At 46.6% G+C, this 19,841-nt stretch overlaps 1 protein-coding gene across 2 annotated transcripts in view; it reads left to right on the forward strand.

Annotated features, from left to right (window-relative positions):
* The first annotated feature begins 818 nt into the window (after positions 1-818).
* Positions 819-19,841, forward strand: part of sik1 (salt-inducible kinase 1) — a 29,225-nt gene continuing 10,202 nt past the window's right edge. The window contains exons 1-10 of one of the 2 annotated variants that reach the window (XM_038801293.1): positions 819-1,353; positions 2,349-2,465; positions 11,170-11,233; positions 11,338-11,499; positions 15,337-15,461; positions 15,555-15,678; positions 16,399-16,604; positions 16,968-17,120; positions 17,880-17,993; positions 18,217-18,448. In XM_038801293.1, coding sequence (XP_038657221.1) covers positions 1,240-1,353; positions 2,349-2,465; positions 11,170-11,233; positions 11,338-11,499; positions 15,337-15,461; positions 15,555-15,678; positions 16,399-16,604; positions 16,968-17,120; positions 17,880-17,993; positions 18,217-18,448 — 1,411 coding nt within the window. In that variant the 5' untranslated portion in view covers positions 819-1,239. The remainder of the gene's footprint in view (positions 1,354-2,348; positions 2,466-11,169; positions 11,234-11,337; positions 11,500-15,336; positions 15,462-15,554; positions 15,679-16,398; positions 16,605-16,967; positions 17,121-17,879; positions 17,994-18,216; positions 18,449-19,841) is intronic. The other variant, XM_038801295.1, reaches the window with a different exon arrangement.

The raw sequence follows: 19,841 nt of genomic DNA on the forward strand, positions 1-19,841 counted from the left end.
GTATATCAGTGAGTGGGGTGTGTGTATATCAGTGAGTGGGGTGTGTGTATATCAGTGAGTGGGGTGTGTGTATATCAGTGAGTGGGGTGTGTGTATATCAGTGAGTGGGGTGTGTGTATATCTCTGTATATCAGTGAGTGGGGTTTGTGTATATCAGTGAGTGGGGTGTGTGTATATCAGAGTGGGGTGTGTGTATATCAGTGAGTGGGGTGTGTGCATATCTCTGTATATCAGAGTGGAGTGTGTGTATATCAGTGAGTGGGGTGTGTGTATATCAGAGTGGGGTGTGTGTATATCTCTGTATATCAGAGTGGGGTGTGTGTATATCAGTGAGTGGTGCGTGTGTATATCAGTGAGTGGGGTGTGTGTATATCAGTGAGTGGGGTGTGTGTATATCTCTGTATATCAGTGAGTGGGGTGTGTGTATATCAGAGTGGGGTGTGTGTATATCAGTGAGTGGGGTGTGTGTATATCAGAGTGGGGTGTGTGTATATCAGTGAGTGGGGTGTGTGTATATCAGTGAGTGGGGTGTGTGTATATCAGAGTGGGGTGTGTGTATATCAGTGAGTGGGGTGTGTGTATATCAGTGTGTTTGTCCGGGGGCCGTCCTGGTCCCGGGGGCGGGCCCTATCTTTCTGCCGTTGCCTCATTGGCCCCAGCAGGTGACGCCCCTTCAGCCTGAATCTGACTTTTTCTCAGTTGTGTCCTCATTGATGTAATCCTGTACTTTGCCATGGTAACGAGCCCTGGTCGCGACGTCAGTGGCGTTACCATGGCGACTGAGAATGTCACTGACCAGCTGCTTGCGCACGTGCTCCCACACTGACGTCAGCCAGACGTCAATGGGGAGGGCGATTTTGCGCTCTGAGCAACTGCGGACCGGAATGAGAGTGAGCAGATCCCGGGACGGAGAGTGAGCAGATCCCGGGACGGAGAGTGAGCAGATCCCGGGACGGAGAGTGAGCAGATCCCGGGACGGAGAGTGAGCAGATCCCGGGACGGAGAGTCAGCAGATCCCGGGACGGAGAGTGAGCAGATCCCGGGACGGAGAGTGAGCAGATCCCGGGACGGAGAGTGAGCAGATCCCGGGACCGAGAGTGAGCAGATCCCGGGACCGAGAGTGAGCAGATCCCGGGACATAGAGCGATCGAATCCCGGGACTGAGAGCGAGCGGATCCCTGGAGCCAGTGGATCCTGGGACCGAGCGGATCCCGGGACCGAGCGGACCCCGGGGTAGTGATGGTGATGACGGGCCAGCCTCTCAGAGTGGGCTTTTATGAGATCGAGAAGACCCTGGGAAAAGGGAATTTCGCGGTGGTGAAGCTGGCAAGGCACCGAGTGACCAAGAGCCAGGTGAGTGCAGCAGCCGATGGTGCTCCCACTTTCCCAGAGCCGGGAGGGGGTGCTCCCACTTTCCCAGAGCCGGGAGGGGGTGCACACACTGTCCCAGAGCCGGGAGGGGGTGCACACGCTATCCCAGAGCCGGGAGGGGGTGCACACACTGTCCCACAGCCAGGAGGGTGCACACACTTTCCCAGAGCCAGGAGGGGGTGCACACGCTATCCCAGAGCCGGGAGGGGGTGCACACACTGTCCCAGAGCCGGGAGGGGGTGCACACTGTCCCAGAGCCGGGAGGGGGTGCACACACTTTCCCAGAGCCGTGAGGGGGTGCACACGCTATCCCAGAGCCGGGAGGGGGTGCACACGCTATCGCAGAGCCGGGAGGGGGTGCACACACTGTCCCAGAGCCGGGAGGGGGTGCACACACTATCGCAGAGCCGGGAGGGGGTGCACACACTGTCCCAGAGCCGGGAGGGGGTGCACACACTATCCCAGAGCCGGGAGGGGGTGCACACGCTATCCCAGAGCCGGGAGGGGGTGCACACACTATCCCAGAGCCGGGAGGGGGTGCACACGCTATCCCAGAGCCGGGAGGGGGTGCACACGCTATCCCAGAGCCGGGAGGGGGTGCACACGCTATCCCAGAGCCGGGAGGGGGTGCACACGCTATCCCAGAGCCAGGAGGGTGCACACACTGTCCCAGAGCCAGGAGGGGGTGCACACTGTCCCACAGCCAGGAGGGTGCACACACTGTCCCAGAGCCAGGAGGGGGTGCACACTGTCCCACAGCCAGGAGGGTGCACACACTGTCCCAGAGCTGGGAGGGGGTGCACACTTTCCCACAGCCAGGAGGGTGCACACACTTTCCCAGAGCCGGGGAGGGTGCTGACACAGGCTGAGGGTGCACGCACTTTCCATGCACTTTGGACAGTTGAGCCAGGGCTGCGGAACAGGGTTTAGTTGTCCCCGTAGTAAACTGACTAGAATCCTCTCCCTTCTCCTTCCAGGTTGCAATCAAAATAATTGACAAAACTCGGCTGGAACCTGGCAACCTGGAAAAAATTTACCGTGAGGTGCAGATCATGAAGCTCCTAAACCATCCACACATCGTTAAGCTATACCAGGTACAGAACCCAAGGTGTATGTGAGAGAGAGAGACAGAGAGCAAGCCCGGGCTTGTGTTCAAACTGGCTCTGGGATCACGGCTTCCTGAAGGCATGTGATGCATCTGAGTGTAAACTGAGGTTTTAAAACTAATGATGAAACATAAAAATTAGGAAGAGGCCATTCAGCCCTTCGACCCTCTCCTCCATTCATTATGATCATGGCTGGTCATCCAACTCAATAGCCTAATCCCCCCTCCATATCCTTTGATCCCCTTTGCCCTAAGTGCTACATCTGACTACTTCTTGAAAACATGCAATGTTTTGGATTCAACTACTTCCTGTGGTAATGAATTCCACAGGCCAACCACTCTCTGGGTGAAGACATTTCTCCTTATCTCTGTCCTAAATGGTCTACCCCGTATCCTCAGACTCTGACCCCTGGTTCTGTACACACCCACCATCGCGAACATCCTTTCTGAATCTATCCTGTCCAGTCCTGTTAGAATTTTATAGGTTTCTATAAGATTCTTTTGAACTTCAGCCAATACAATCCTAACTGATTCAATGCAGGAATGAGGCTAAGGATGGAATAAGGGAGCATGAGGAAAGGACTGCAGTCTGTGCTAAAACAAAGAGCAAAATGTTCTTCCAACATATTAATGGTAAAAGATTAGTGAAGAATAGAGTGGGGCCCATAAGGGACAAGCAGGGTAAACTGCTCACTGAAGCAGAGGGTATGGCAGTGGTACTAAATGAGTACATTGCTTCTGTCTTTACGAAATTAGAAGATGGTGACAATGGCCCAGTTGAAAATGTGGGTGTTCAGCATCTGAGTTGAAATGAAATGAAAATTGCTTATTGTCACAAGTAGGCTTCAAATGAAGTTCCTGTGAAAAGCCCCTAGTCGCCACATTCCAGCGCCTGTTCGGGGAGTCTGGTACAAGAATTGAACCCGCGCTGCTGGCCTGCCTTGGTCTGCTTTCAAAGCCAGCTATTTAGCCCTGTGCTAAACAGCCCCTAGTGATAAAGTGATAAACAAAGTGACCTGGTGAATAGTGATAAACAAAGAAAAGGTGGTAAAGAGGCTGGCAGCAATCCAGGTAGAGAAGTCGCCAGGCCCGAATAGGATGCATCCTAGTTTGCTGAGAGAGACATAAGAACGAGGAGCAGGAGTCGCCCATCTGGCCCCTCGAGCCTGCTCCGCCATTCAATGAGATCATGGCTGATCTTTTGTGGACTCAGCTCCACTTTCTGGCCCAAACACCATGGGCGAGATTCTCCGCAAATGCGGAGAATCGTAAAGGCTGCCGTGGGACAGGCCGTAACCCACGGCAGCCTTCACGCCCACTTCCGGGGCCGATTTCCCCCCCCCCCCCCCGGGCGCGGCTAGGAGCGCGGTTTCGTGCGGTGCGGCCTTGACGACGGTCATCAAGCGTCACTCTGACTGACGCGGCCGATGACGTCAGCCGCGCATACGCAGTTGGCGTCTTTTCCCTCAGCCGCCCTGCAAGACGTGGCGGCTTGATCTTACGGGACGGCGGAGGGAAAAGAGTGCGTCCGTTACGGACGCACGGCCCGCAATCGGTGGGCACTGATCGCGGGCCTATGCCCCCCCTTGGCACGGCCGTGGTATTGCCATGCCAATCGGGCCCCCAGATGCCCCAAACGGGCATCTGGCACCCGTTTCACGACGGCAGCGAGCAGGTGTGTTTGCTGCCGTGTTGAAACGGGCGTGAAGGCTCGACCCATCGGCCTCGGAGAATCGCCGCTCGCCGTAAAAAAACGGAGAGCGGCGATTCATGGCGTGGGTCGGGCGTGCGGGGAGGAGAATAGCGGGAGGGCGTGAAAAATGTCGGGAGGCCCTCCCGCTATTCTCCCACCCGGCGTGGGGGGCAGAGAATAGCGCCCCATAACCCTTGGTCTCTTTATTCTTCAAAAAACTATCTATCTTTATCTTAAAAACATTTAATGAAGGAGCCTCAACTGCTTCACTGGGCAAGGAGTTCCATAGATTCACAACCCTTTGGGTGAAGAAGTTCCTCCTAAACTCAGTCCTAAATCTACTTCCCCTTATTTTGAGGCTATGCCCCCTATTTCTGCTGTCACCCGCCAGTGGAAACAACCTGCCCGCATCTATCCTATCTATTCCCTTCATAATTTTATATGTTTCTATAAGATTCCCCACATCCTCCTAAATTCCAACAAGTACAGTCTCAGTCTACTCAGCCTCTCCTCGTAATCCAACCCCTTCAGCTCTGGGATTAACCTGGTGAATCTCCTCTGCACACCCTCCAGTGCCAGTACGTCCTTTCTCAAGTAAGGAGACCATAACTGAACACAGTACTCCAGGTGTGGCCTCACTAACACCTTATACAATTGCAGTATAACCTCCCTAGTCTTAAACTCCATCCCTCTAGCAATGAAGGACAAAACTCCATTTGTCTTCTTAATCATCTGGTTGCACCTGTAAACCAACTTTTTGCGATTGTGCATTAACACACCCAGGTCCCTCTGCACAGAAGCATGTTTTAATATTTTATCATTAAATAATAATCCCTTTTGCTGTTATTCCGACCAAAATGGATAACCTCACATTTGTCAACATTGTATTCCATCTGCCAGACCCTAGCCCATTCACTTAACCTATCCAAATCCCTCTGCAGACTTCCAGTGGCCTCTGCACTTTTTGCTTTAGCACTCACCTTAGTGTCGTCTGCAAACTTGGACACATTGCACTTGGTCCCCAACTCCAGAGGTACGGGAGCAAATTGCGGGGCCTTGACAGAAATTTACCAGGCCTCTTTGAACACAGGATTAGTATTCTGCACTGTAAATTCTATGAAATGTATTGCGCGATTGGAGTATTGCAAATGTGATGCCATTGTTTAAGAAATGGGCAAAGGATAACCTAGGAAACTACAGACCTGACAGCTTGACATCAATAGTGGGAAAACTGATGGAGGACAGAATACGGATAAGATAAATATACATCCAGAGAAAAATAAGTTAATACTGGACAGTCAACGTGGCTATGTTTGCTAGTGCTGTTGGGGAGGGTTTAAACTAATGTGGCAGGGGGGTGGGAACCGATGCAGGAAGTCGGAGGGAAGTAAAACGGTTATCATTACACAGGACCAGATCTAGGATTGCTTGTTCCATTGTAGGTGCCATTACATACTGTTCCAGGAATCTATCGCGGATACATTCTATAAACGCCTCCTCAAGGCTGCCTTGACCGACCTGGTTTAACCAATCGACATGTAGATTAAAATCCCCCATGATAACTGCTGTACCATTTCTACATGCATCAGTTATTTCTTTGTTTATTGCCTGCCCCACCATAATGTTACTGTTTGGTGGCCTATAGACTACTCCTATAAGTGACTTTTTCGCCTTACTATTCCTGATTTCCACCCTAATGGATTCAACCTTATCCTCCATAGCACCGATGTCATCCCTTACAATTGCCCGGATGTCATCCTTAAATAACAGAGCTACACCACCTCCCTTACCATCCACTCTGTCCTTCCGAATAGTTTGATACCCTCAGATATTTAACTCCCAGTCGTGACCATCCTTTAACTATGTTTCAGGAATGGCAACTAAATCATAGTCATTCACGATGATTTGCGCCATCATTCACCTTATTCCGAATACTACAAGTATTCAGGTAAAGCACCCTTATGTTGGCTTTTATACCTTCCTTTTGAATCTTAACACCTCTATCAGTAACCTCTCCTGAGTTTATTTTTCCTTTTAATTTTTCTCCTAATTTTCCTTATCGTTGACCCTACATCTTCACGTAATAACCTGCTGCGTTGCTTTCAATTTATGTTTTTACTTCCCGTTTTATTCCTGTTAGTATTACTGAGCCTATTCACTGAGCTCTCCTCAGTCACTGTACCCTGCACTGTGGCACTTTTTGATTTTTGACTATAGCTTCTCTGCCTTACACCTTCTCCCTTAATGTCCCTGTGATTCTAACATGGTTCCACCCGGCGGGAGCTCGAACCTGCGACCGTGGTGGCCATCCTGGTGGGAGGGGGGGCCTCCACGACGGCCAGGCCCGCGATCGGGGGCTACCGATCGGCGGGCGCGCGCAATCCGGGGAGGGGCCATCTTATTCCGTGCCGGCCCACTGTGTGGCTCCGCCACGTTGCGTGGCGCCGGCATGCAAACGGCCGCCGCGCACATGCGCAGACCCGCGGCGAGCAGTGCAGGGCCGAGCAGTGCAGAGTAAATGCTCTGGTGTTTACGCCGGCATCAGCACTTAGCCGCATTTTCAGAGAATCCCGGGCATGACATCTAGTTCTCTCATCTAAATCATTTTTATATATATATATATATATATATAGCTCAGAAAACATGGCCAACCTTCCCGAACAGGCGCCGGAATGTGGTGACTAGGGGGCTTTTCACAGTAACTTCATTGAAGCCTACGTGTGACAATAAGCGATTTATTATTATTAATACATTCAGGATATGATGAGAAGGAAAAGAGAGGCTTTTAGCAAGTAGAATAGGAGGAAATCAACAGAAGCATTAGTCGAATAGAGAAAGTATCCAGGAGCCTGGGGAGCCTAGAGTTCCCTGCTCCTTTCACCATGGAAATGCCTGGCTAATCAAGTCAACTTGCCATCCACTCAGCCTTTTCTACGGCAGTTTGAACTTTAACATTCTTGTATTTGTCCTGATGAGTGTAAGATGAAAAGCTTTGGCAACTTTTCTCTCTTTTTAGTAACTGAAGTGTTCAGCAAGCTGTGAGGAAGAAACGTCAAAAGGAGACATCAAGGAACTTGCAGATTGGATGGAATGGGCTAGTTCTGTATTATAAATTCAGTGTAAATTTGTAGAAGGTAACAGTTTGGTGCTGTTCAAATACAGTATACCATTTTCAATGCCCCCAGAATAAAGGAACACTAAAGCGATAGAGCGAAAGAGTCTAGTGTCAGTTCGCCAAGGTGACTTGAGATATTAGGACTGTTTCCACTGAAGCAAAGAGAGTTAAAAGGAGATAAAATAGAAAAAGCTAATATTGGAAGCAGTTTTAATGACGTTAATAATGTTGGAGACGATAGGAGGATCATCAATTTTAATTGATTGCATCGAATTATAGGATAATTACAACACAAAAGGAGGCCATTCAGCTCATCGTATCTGTGCCGGGTTTCTGCATGAGCAAATCAGCTCGTGCCACTCCCTCACCTTTTCTCCATAGTCCTGAAAATTATTTCTCTTCAGATAATATGTCTCCTTTGAAATCATGATTGAATCTGTCTCCACTACTACTCGAGCAATGAATTCTGGATCCTGACCACTTACAGTGTAAAAAAAATGTTTTCCTCGTGTCTTCATTGTTTCCTTTGCTAATCACCTTAAATATGTGTCTTCTGGTTCGCAATCTTTCCACCAATGGAAATAGTTTCTCCCTCTGTGCTCTGCCCAGACCCCAGACCAGAATTGTTCTCACTCAAGTGCCAAACCCCTTTGTCACTTTGCCAAAGGAAATCGTTGAATAGTAGTTTTTCTCCTCTTGAGCTAAGACGTGACGTTGTAATGATAGTCTGGCTGTGGTCCCAGAGTGTTCAGCACATCGTGCTCTGCTTGCTTGCCCACTTGAACCTGTCATTTCCTGGAACTGCACTGCTCTCCTTGCAGTTCTTGGTAATTGCTTTTTTCTCTGACGTATTTGGAGCAGTGTTATTACTCGCCAGTCAACTGCTGTTGACATTTAACTTTCTTCATTGTGTATTCATGAAGTGTCTAAAACATTTATGTGAGTTAGTCATTTATTTAACCAATTTACGGTAAAATTCTAAATATAAAGTGTTCATTGTAAAAAAAAACTCTTTCTAAATAAATTCAAGTTTCTTTCAAATTTCATTACCCACAATTGTATAAGCTATCTAGATCTCTGTTATACACATGAATGCAAGCCCTGGAACATTTTCCAGTTATAGGAGCAGGACAGGTGTACAGCATGGGGTTAGTTGGAATAAAGCTCCTTCTACACTTTGCCATTAATGGGCAGAATTCTCTGTTTGGGAGACTTATGTTCACTGGAGCTGAATTGCAACTGGTTTATGATCCCTCTGGGAGTGCAATTCAGTGTTCCACACCGTGCGTGATGTGGAATACGAGGGATTCCCAGGGAATCCTGCCACCTTGTGGCCAACTACCCCGCACCGCAATTCGGCCCTGCGCAGCAAATCCCTTGCCTGGGTGTCCCCTCCCCCCCCTCCCACCCCCACCCCATCCCCAAGTACATGGGTGACCCCACCCACACACACAGGGTCCCCTGAAATTGGTAGACCCCCCTCCACAGGGACCCCTACCAGGTTCACGCTGGCAGAGACCACAAGTGACCTGCGTCCAGGCTATTGCTGGGAGACTGGAGCATCGGGCTCAGGGCTTGCTAAATAGATGCAAATGGGTCATTAAGGCCTATTTCCACTTACTTACATGCTCTTGCTGGCGTGCAGCCTCGACCTCGATCCCACTACCAGCGCGGTTTCAGAGCGTCGCGATCTCGGTGCCCAGCGTCAAACACGATTTTGCCTGACGTTTGATTCTCTGTCCCATCAGGGAACGTGATCCAGGCGTCCCAGGATGGAGAATTCCACTCAATATGTTTCAGTTACATTTTGCCCCATTCATGTCAGTTTTATCTCTCTTCCACTGCTAATCTGTTTGAGGGTGTCAGAACCTGCATTAAAACTGCCACAGGTTCGTTTTCATGACTTCTTGTTCCTGGCAAAGAATGGGAACAGTCCCATCAATTAGCTTGCTTCACTTAGTGCTCTAGCTCAGGAGCATTGTATCATCTTTAAAAAAATGTGTTTTTAAAGAGATTTATTGGATTAGAACTCAGCTTGACTGCCCTTGACCCCGCTACGTATTCAAAAAGGAAGGTAGAGAGAAAGCGGGGAACTATAGACCTGTGAGCCTAATGTCGGTAGTAGGGAAGTTGCTGGAGTCTATTATCAAGGATTTCATAGCACAGCATTTGGAAAACAGTGGTGTAATCAGACAAAGCCAGCATGGATTTACGAAAGGGAAATAATGCTTGACAAATCTAATGGAGTTCTTAGATATTACTAGTAGAGATGACTGGGAAGAATTGGTGGATGTGGCTTATTTAGACTTTAAGAAGGCTTTCGATAAGGTCACATATCCGATTAATATGTAAAGTTAAAGCGTAGGGGATTACAGGCAGTGTCTTGGGATCAATAGAAAGCTGGTTAGCAGACGGGAAGCAAAAAGCTGGAATAAATGGGTCCTTTTCTGATTGGCAGGCAGTGACTAGTGGAATAGCACAAGGCCAGGACCCCAACTGTTCACATTATACATTAATGATTTGGACAAGGAAACAAAATGTTTTATCTCCAAATATGCAGATGACACAAAGTTAGGTGGGAGGGTGAGCTGTGAGGAGGATGCAGAGATGCTTCAGCACGATTTGGACAGGCTGAGTGAGTGAACACATGCATGGCACATGCAGTATAATGTGGATAAATAATAAGATAGTAAGACACAGGAGCAGAATTACGCCACTCGGTCCATCGAGTCTGCTCCGCATTCAATTATGGCTGATATTTTTCTCATCCCCATTCTCCTGCCTTCTCCCCATTACCCCTGATCCCCTTATTAATCAAGAACCTATCTATCTCTGTCTGAAAGACACTCAGTTATTTGGCCTCCACAGCCTTCTGCAGCAAAGAGTTCCACAGATTCACCACCCTCTGGCTGAAGAAATTCCTTTTCATCTCTGTTTTAAAGGATCGTCCCTTTAGTCTGAGATTGTGTCCTCTGGTTATCTGCTTTGGTTGCAAAAATAGGAAGGAAGAATATTTTTTGATTGGGTGTATATTGAGAGAGGTGGATACTCAGCGAGACCTTGGTGTCCTCGTGCATCAGTCGCTGAAAGTAAGCGTGCTGGTACAGCTGGCAGTAAAGAAGGCAAATTGTATTTTGGCCTTCACAGCAAGATAATTTGAGTATAGGAATAGGGATATTTTACTACAATTGTAAAGGGCATTGGTGAGGCCACACCTGGAGCATTGTGAGCAGTTTTGCTGTCCTTATCTGAGGCAGGATGTTTTTTTGCTATGGAGGAAGTGCAGCGCAGGCTCACCAGGCTGATTCCTGGGATGGTGGGGCAGTCTATCCTCATATGACAAAGTCGGTTAGGATCATATTTATTGGCGTTTAGAAAAGTGAGATGGGATCTCATAGAAACTTACAAAATTCTAACAGGATTAGACCGGGTAGATTCAGAAAGAATGTTCCCGATGGTGGGGGAGTCCAGAACTAGAGGTCATAGTTTGAGGATAAGGGGTAAACCTTTTAGGACTGAGGTGAGGAGAAATTTCTTCACCCAGAGAGCGGTGAATCTGTGGAATTCACTACCACAGAAAGTAGTTCAGGCCAAAACATTGTGTAATTTCAAGAAGGAATTAGATACAGCTCTTGGGGTTAAAGGGATCAAGGGATATGGGGGAAGGCGAGATCAGGATATTGAACTTTTTAGTTGGCATGGACCAGTTTGGGCCAAAGGGCCAGTCTCCATGCCGTAGATTCTCTGAACTTGATGATCATAATGAATGGCGGAGCAGGCTCGAAGGACAAAGTTAAAACTGTAAAGTATAGTGCATTTAACAATATTTCAACATTAAAATTAAAATGTTTAAGATCCTGGATAATCTTTTTTTCCATTCCAAAGGTAATGGAGACGAAGGACATGTTGTACATCGTGACAGAGTTTGCACAGAATGGCGAGATGTTTGGTGAGTTTACCTTTGTCTTCACAGATATTTGCAATAGGTTAAAAGATGATTTTTATTTGCTGCGAAAAGTGAACAATAGTAACCACATCCTTTGTAATCCACAGATTACCTGTCTACAAATGGCCCATTGAGTGAGAGTGAGGCCCGTGCCAAATTCTGGCAGATACTGTTGGCTGTAGAATATTGTCACAATCATCACATTGTTCACAGGGATTTGAAAAGTGAGAATCTGCTGCTCGATGATAAGATGAACATTAAAATTGCAGGTAGGGTAAAAGCCAGTTTTTGTCAAGCTCAGTCGGTTTGCGATGTGTCGATGCCGGTTCATTGTGCATTTCATTCTGAGGAGATCAATGAACATGTTGAACAATTTTCCAAAGTGTTTTTTTCCCTCTTCATATGTGCTCCGGTTTGGAGACTAGTTTGTTACCAGGCTGCACTCCTCCTCTGCAGTTAAACATAGGAGAAAGGGGCACTTACTCTGCTGCTCATTGTTATTGGTGCTTTTCCAGAAAATAACAGGCTGATCATCCAACTCAATTGCCTAATCCCACTTACCCCCATATCCTTTGATCCCCTTCACCCTAAGTGCTACATCTAACTGCTTCTTGAAACCATGCAATGTTTTGGATTCAACTACTTCCTGTGGTAACGAATTCCACAGGCACACCACTCTCTGGGTGAAGACATTTTTCCTCATCTCTGCCCGAAATGATCTACCCCGTACCCTCAGACTGTGACCCCTGGTTCTGGACACCCCCACCATTGGGAACATCCTTCCTGCATCAACCCTGTCCAGTCCTGTTAGAATTTTATAGCTTTTTTTCAAGAGAACCCACCCACCCCCTCTCATTCTTCTTTATTCCAGCGAATACAATCCTAACCGATTCAATCCCTCCTCGTACATCAGTCCTGCCACCCCAGGAATCAGTCTGGTAAAAGTTCGTTGCACTCCCTCTATAGCTAGAACATATATCCTTCCTCAGATAAGGAGACCAAAACTGCACACAATATTTCAGGTGTGGCCTCACTAGGGCCCTGTATTAGTTGCAGCAAGACATCCCTTCTCATGTACTCGAATCCTCTCCCAATGAAGGCCAACATACTATTTGCCTTCTTTACCGCCTGCTGCGCCTGTATGCTTACCTTCCGTGACTGGTGTACAAGGGCCCCCAGGTCACATTGCACAATCCCCTCTCCTAATTTATGGCCATTCAGATAATAGTCTGCTTTACCGTTTTCTTTCTACCAAAGTGGATAACCCCACATTTATCCAAATTATACTATATTGGCCATTCATTTACCCACTCACTCATCTGCCATTCATTTACCCACTCACTCAATTTGTCCAAATCACACTGAAGGATCTCTGCATCCTCCTCACAGCTCACCCTCCCACCCAACTTTGTGTCATCTGCAAATTTGGAGATGTGATATTTTGTTCCCTCATCTAAATATATATTGTGAATAGCTGGGGTCCCAGCACCGATCCCTGTGGTACCCCACTAGTCATTGGCTGCCAATTTGAAAAAGACCCATTAATTCCTACTCTTTAGTTCCTGTCTGCCAACCAGTTTTCTATCCAGCTCAATATACTACCCCCAATCCTATGCACTTTAATTTTATACGCTAATCTTTTTTTAAAAAATATTTACACCCAACAATGAACAATAATCAGTAACGAATGTAATGTCAATCCCCATATCAATAACAACGATCCCATCCTCCCACCAAGCCCTAGACATTAGCCCGCATGTTAACATAAAGAAATGACAAAAAGGAATCGGGAATCATCCTCCATCACCTTTAACACAGATAGTCTCCCCCCCCCCCCCCCCCCCAATGTTCGATGTGATCCAATTCTCGAAAGTGCATAATGAATAATGCCCATGAATTGTAGAACCCCTCCATCCTTCCCCTCAGTTCAAATTTTACCTTTTTTGAGCGTTAAGAATTCCAGCAGGTCCCCCCACCACGCCAGGGCAGAGTGTAGAGGTTGATTTCCACCCTAAAGGATCAACCTTCGGGCGATCAACGAGGCGAAGGCTACAACATCTGCCTCCACGCCCGTTTCCAACCCCGCCTGGTCTGACACCCCGAATATGGCATCCCAGGGGCCCGGGTCCAGTTTCACATGCACCACTTTAAAGATTACCCTAAAATCCTTCTTCCGGTAATCCCCCATCTTTGGACAGGACCAAAACATATGAACGTGGTTTCTGGTATCTTGTATGTGTCCTCATTTGTGAAGACAAAACCAAAGTATCTATTTAGTTGCTCAGCCATTTCTTTGTCCCCTATAGTACATGCCCCCGTTCTGACTGTAGGGGACTTATATTTGTCTTCACCAATCTTTTTCTCCTACGCACCTATAGAAACTATGTTCTCTGCAAACTTGCTTTCGTACTCTATTTTCCCCTTCTTAATTAAACCCTTGGTCCTTCTTTGCTGAATTCTAAACCACTCCCAATCCTCAGACCTGTTGTTTTCCGTGGCCAATTTGTATGCTACTTCCTTGGATTGAATACTATCCCTAGTTTCCCTTGTAAGCCATGGATTGGCCACCTTTCCCATTTTACTTTTGTGCCAGACAGGAATAAACAAATGTTGCAGTCCCTCCATGCGCCCTGTGAGTATGAAATGAAAATGAAAATCGCTTATTGTCACGAGTAGGCTTCAATGAAGTTCCTGTGAAAAGCCCCTAGTCGCCACATTCCGGCACCTGTCCGGGGAGGCTGGTACGGGAATCGAACCGTGCTGCTGGCCTGCTTGGTCTGCTTTAAAAGCCAGCGATTTAGCCGAGTGAGCTAAACCAGCCCCTGCTGGTTTGCCATTGCCTCTCCACTGTCATCCCTTTAAGTAACGTTCCGCAATCGATCAAAGCCAAATCATGCCTCATTTTATCGTAGTTTCCTTTGTTAAGATTCAGGACCCTAGTCTCAGAATCAACTCCTTCCCTCTCCATCTTGATGAAATATTCTGTCATATTATGGTCGCTCATCCCCAAGGGGTCTCACACAACTAGATTGCCAATGATTCCGTTCTCATTGCACAGTCCCCAGTCCAGGATGGCCTGTTCTCTAGTTGGCTCCTCAACATATTGATCAGAAAACATCCCGTATACACTCCAGGAATTCCTCCTCTACGGTATTGTGATGAACTTGATTTTGCCCAATCGATATGCAGATTAAAATCACCCATAATTACAGATGTTCCTTTATTACATGCATCTCTAATTTTCTGTTTAATGCCATTCCCAACAATATCTGCAATTCGGGGGGTCTATATACAACGCCCAGTAGAGCGGTGTTTCTCCGCTCTACCCAAACAGATTCCACATTAGCCATGCCAAGTTCTACAGCGTCTTGTGTGACTGGCTCACCCCACCATAGGGTGGGGCTGCGTTTGGTGGGAACATAAGATCCCTCCGGTGGGATGGGCCAGAAAACCATGACAACCATTTTAAAAATGATGAATTCATGATATCTGGGCTGGCTAGACCAGCATTTGTTACCCATTCCTAATTGCACTTGAGAACCACTGCAGTCCATGTGAGGCAGGTCCACCCACAATGCTGTTGGGGAGGGAGTTCCAGGATTGTGACCCAGTGAAAGTGAAGGAATGGCGATATATTTCCAAGTGAGGGTAGTGAGTGGTTTGGAGGGAAGCTTCCAGATGATGGGGCTCCCAGGTATCTGCTGCTCCTGTCCTAGATGGTAGAGGTTGTGTTGTTCCTCGTGTCTTAATAAAGCTCGTAGTCTCAAATGTGGAGAAGATGCTTTATTGTGAATTCGTTCTCTCTTCAGAGCTTAACCTACGGCTACCTCAAGTGCTACTAGCTGGTGTGTCTGTGCCCTGCTACGAGTTCTGCCTTCTGTGAAGTGTGTCCTCACTTCCTGTCCCGGTGTACTTGTATGGCTCTCCCGTGCTCCCTCCAGTGTTTGCTCAGTTGTATTGCATCTAGTTAACTTGTGATCACCACAGAGGTTATAGATAAAAGATAGTTTGCAGCCTCTGAAGTTTAGTTGTGTTTTGTATAAGTTCTAAGTGATGTTCAAGAGCATTTAGAATGTAAGGTGAGTAATCTTCCTCTTCTTCCACAGATTTTGGTTTTGGAAATTTTTATAAGCACGGTGAGTCATTGTCCACTTGGTGTGGAAGCCCACCTTATGCAGCACCAGAAGTCTTTGAAGGAAAAGAATATGAAGGCCCCCACATTGATATCTGGGTACGTAATGCAAAAGCAACTTGCTCACAGACTTAGGACATCTTTGATTCTGGTGCAGGTGAAGAAATGACAAATGTCCTTTTGTTCCAACAGAGTTTGGGAGTTGTCCTGTATGTTCTAGTTTGTGGATCCCTGCCATTTGATGGGCCGACATTACCAATTCTGAGGCAGAGGGTAATAGAGGGCCGTTTCCGAATCCCATTCTTCTTATCTGAAGGTACATTTAGTCTCTGCACATTCACCATTTCTAAGCTGTACCTTTTTTATTTATTTTTAATATTCATCAGATTAATATCAAATTCCTCTCCTAAAATGTGAAGTTTATGTACATTTGGCGGGTGGCACACTGGCTAGCACTGCTGCCTCTACACCAAGGACCCGGGTTCAATCCGGCTTTGGGTGACTGTGGATAATGTGGAGATGCAGGTATTGGACTGGGGTGGGCACAGTAAGAAGTCTTAAAACACAAGGTTAAAGTCCAACAGGTTTGTTCAGAATCACTAGCTTTCTGAGCGCAGTCCCATCATCAGGACTCACCTGATGAAGGAGCAGTGCTCCGAAAGCTAGTGATTCCAAACAAACCTGTTGGACTTTAACCTGGTGTTGTAAGACTTCTTATTATGTCTTTGTGGAGATTGCACTTTTTCCCCATGGCTGCGTGGGTTTCCTCCGGGTGCTCCGGTTTCCTCCCACAGTCCAAAGATGTGCAGGTTAGATGGATTGGCCGTGATAAATTGTCCCTTAGTGTCCAAAAGATTGGGTGGGGTTGCTGGGTTACAGGGATGGGGTGGAGGTGCGGGCCTAAGTAGGGTACTGTTTCCAAGGGTCGGTGCAGACACGATGAGCCCAATGGCCTCCTTCTGCACTGTAGGGATTCTATGATTCTATGTACAGATTGAGCTTAACCCTGACTAAGACTGATGATTTGCTCTGACAGACTGTGAAAATTTAATCCGACGAATGTTGATGGTGGATCCTATGAAGCGGATTACAGTCTCACAGATTAAACAACACCGCTGGATGTTGGCACAGAAACCACCAGTTTATTCCCTCAAAGACTACAACTCCAATCTGGGCAATTACAACCAGCAAGTTCTTGGTCTCATGCAGAACCTTGGCATTGACAGACAGAAGACCATTGAGGTAAAGCAGCATGTGTGACAGGAGGATCTTGAGCCAATGCTGTAAAGGCATAATTAGGGTAGTAATGTGCTTTATATTTACATCTCTGTGTGAAAATGAAGGAGACAAAACGGAAATTGTAGCAAAGTTTCCTTTGATGTTAGATATCAAAGTAGAACTAATTTATTAAAGATAACTTTCCATTATGTAAATTAGTTTTAAATCACTGGGAGTTTTATATAATTCCAGAGTTGACTGGATATCAATTGGTTATAATTCCAAAAATCTTGTGTTGTCCAACTTTTAGCTACAAAGATGAATGCTGGAAGTTTGGATTCTTGTGTTATTTTGTTCCAACAGTTCTCTTGATTTTTTATTTTACAGTCAGTACAGAACAGCAGTTACAACCACTTTTCTGCAATCTACTACCTTCTTCTCGAACGAGTTAAAGAGCACAGGAGTAACCAGACACTAAACTATCAGACTTCATCACAATATCAAGTGCCCAGAACAGCCCCCGAACAGATGCAAACAGGGGTGAGTTATAAATAGTATTAGTTATAAATGACGTGAGATGGGGCTTCAGGTAAACTGCATTTCTGGGGAATATTTGGTGACCGATTTTATTTTCTCAGGTTTATTCTTCCTTGCTTTATTCACGGGATGTAGGCATCGTTTGCAAAGCTATTATGTGTTGCCCATCCCAAAATTGCTTTTGAACAAAACATTTCAGAGGACAGTTAAGAGCAGCATTGCTGTGGCTCTGCAGGCCAGACAGGGCATGGACAGCAGATTTCCTTCCCAAAAGGATCAGATGAGTCTTTATGGCGATCAATGATAGTTGTCATAGTTACCATTATGGAGACTAGTATTTATATATTCCAGATTTTAATTTCCACCAGCTGCTATGGTAGAATTTGTTTAACACAATGGGCTAAACAGCTGGCTTGTAATACAGAACAATGCCAGCAGCGAAGGTTCAATTCCCATACCGGCCTCCCCAAACAGGCGACTAGGGGCTTTTCACAGTAACTTCATTGAAGCCTACTTGTGACAATAAGAGATTATTATTATTATTTCTCCAGACCATTAGCCAGGATCTGTGGATTACTAAGCCAGTGACATTACTCACCACTATGCCACCATGTAAAATATTGTGAAAGGTGCAAGTACTTATCAGAAATGCAAATTAACTAGTCTGAGCATCAAACTAAGTTCCTGTTACAGTTTCTCTATACTTGCTTCATTGAGGGTTGCCATGCACACTTCAATTTTGTATGATTTACTGGCTTTTAGATGTTTCGAGAGGCTATTGCAGTGGAATTGATAATCCCTCATGTACAAAGCGAACCCCTCTGCACACCCATGCTTCACAGCGACTTGGAATATGACATTGCCTGTTCTTTCCAGGTTAGTTCAAGAATGTATTTAAATAGAGTGATGGTTTATATTTGTTTTCTACAGTGATTTAATGTTGTTAAAAATCTAAGCATAATAAACTGCATTTAAATAAATGATTTGGGTGCTGAATTCTTGAAAATTTCTTGCTCCACCTTACATCATTTAGATTGCATGAAGTAACTTATTTCAAAAGAGAAATTATTGTACTTTTATTTTCTATTCATTAATTAAGCAGAAAGTGTTTCACCAATTGGATGCATCAGTCAATGTTCTGATTGGGAATCAATCAATATCTGGCAGCAGCTTGCTGGAAACTGGTATCAGTGAAGAGGTGATACAAGAACAGGACATGGAGGAACATGCAATGGGGAAAATCCAGAACTCTTTGCACATTCTAAGCAGTGCCAACCGACGAAACACAATGGCTGAGGTGTCTGCAAACTTCGACAACTACACTGCTCCCTGTAAGTTTCAACCATACTTAATGTAGCTTCAGTCAGTCCATAAGTGTCAACCTCAATGACCCGAGAGCAACCTCAATTTCTCAGTTGCTGGCTTGGGTTAGGGTGGCTCAGAATGGCAGTTTTTTGAGAGAGTCCCAGAACCTGGAAAAACTAGCTTGGAATGCTTGAGGTTCCAGGAATACTGGAGATAGCTACTGAGATCTGGGAGCACTGGGGTGAGTTCCTGGATTTTGGAGCATTGTAGATTGATGGGGCATCAAGTGGCATGGAGAATGCAGGCAACACTTTGTCAGTACTCCGTTTCCTTAGCAAAGGGATTTCTGGGCTCCAGGTGTTCAAGGAGAATGTGTTGTTCTATCAGATAGCTTCAGAGTCTATCGCAGGAAATGTATGCAAGGGATCAATGCTGGAGCTTCACAATTTATATAAATGACTTGGATGAAGAGACCAGGCACTTCCGGTGGCGGCCATGGAGTGAAAAGTCACACTTCTGGCAGCTCCTGCTCATGATGGTCTTTTTGTGACCTTTACGCCGGTTTGTCGGTTTCATAGGGAAAAGGTGCAGAAGTGAGAGCAGAAGACAGTGACCCCTAGTTTATGGAGCAGCGGTCCAGAAGTGTCCGGAAAAAAGTAAACCAGTTGGATGAAGGGACCAAAGGTATAGAGCGTGATTCTCCCACCACATTGTGCCCAGCACTAATCCTGTTGCGTCTGGTGCATCGCGGGAGAGGCCAAAAGCAGGCTTAGTACTGCTTAGTACAGACTTAGTATGCAGGTCCATGCATACGTGGACAGGGCATAACGGAATCTGGTGGGTCTCCCAGGCCATTGGAGGTCCTTGGGTGGTCAGGGACAGGCTAGGATGGCACCCTGGCAGTTGGGCAGTGCCATGGTGCCTGGCTGGGGTCTCCTTGGGGAGGCCGATAGATGTCGGGAGCCGATTAGATCCAGCGTTAACACAGTTAAGTGAGTTCTTAAATCCACAGCCATGCGAGACTGGATCTGAGTAGATCTGGCGAGGTGGAACGACTGTCGCGAAGCCCGGGGAAGGCCTCTCCTGACATCTACCACCCTGCCAAATCTACCCAAAATGACACTTAGTCATTTTGTGGGTGAATTACACTCAAAAATGCTAGGTTTGCTGATGATGCAAAGATATTTAGGAAAGTATGTTGTGAAGAGGACATAAGGAGGCTACAAAGGTAACTTTGATAGTAACTTCAATTCTGTATCCCGCCTACCCTTGACGACAGATCATTCCCTTGCTTGCCATATAAACAACATAGATGACTATGTGGGGGGTAGGATCAGGAAATTTGCGGATGGCACAAAGATTGACCGGATGGGTGACAGTGAGGTTGAGTGTCTTGGGTTACAGGACGATATAAACGGG

The sequence above is a fragment of the Scyliorhinus canicula genome, chromosome 7, assembly GCF_902713615.1.
Source record: "Scyliorhinus canicula chromosome 7, sScyCan1.1, whole genome shotgun sequence".
Taxonomy (NCBI): domain Eukaryota; kingdom Metazoa; phylum Chordata; class Chondrichthyes; order Carcharhiniformes; family Scyliorhinidae; genus Scyliorhinus; species Scyliorhinus canicula.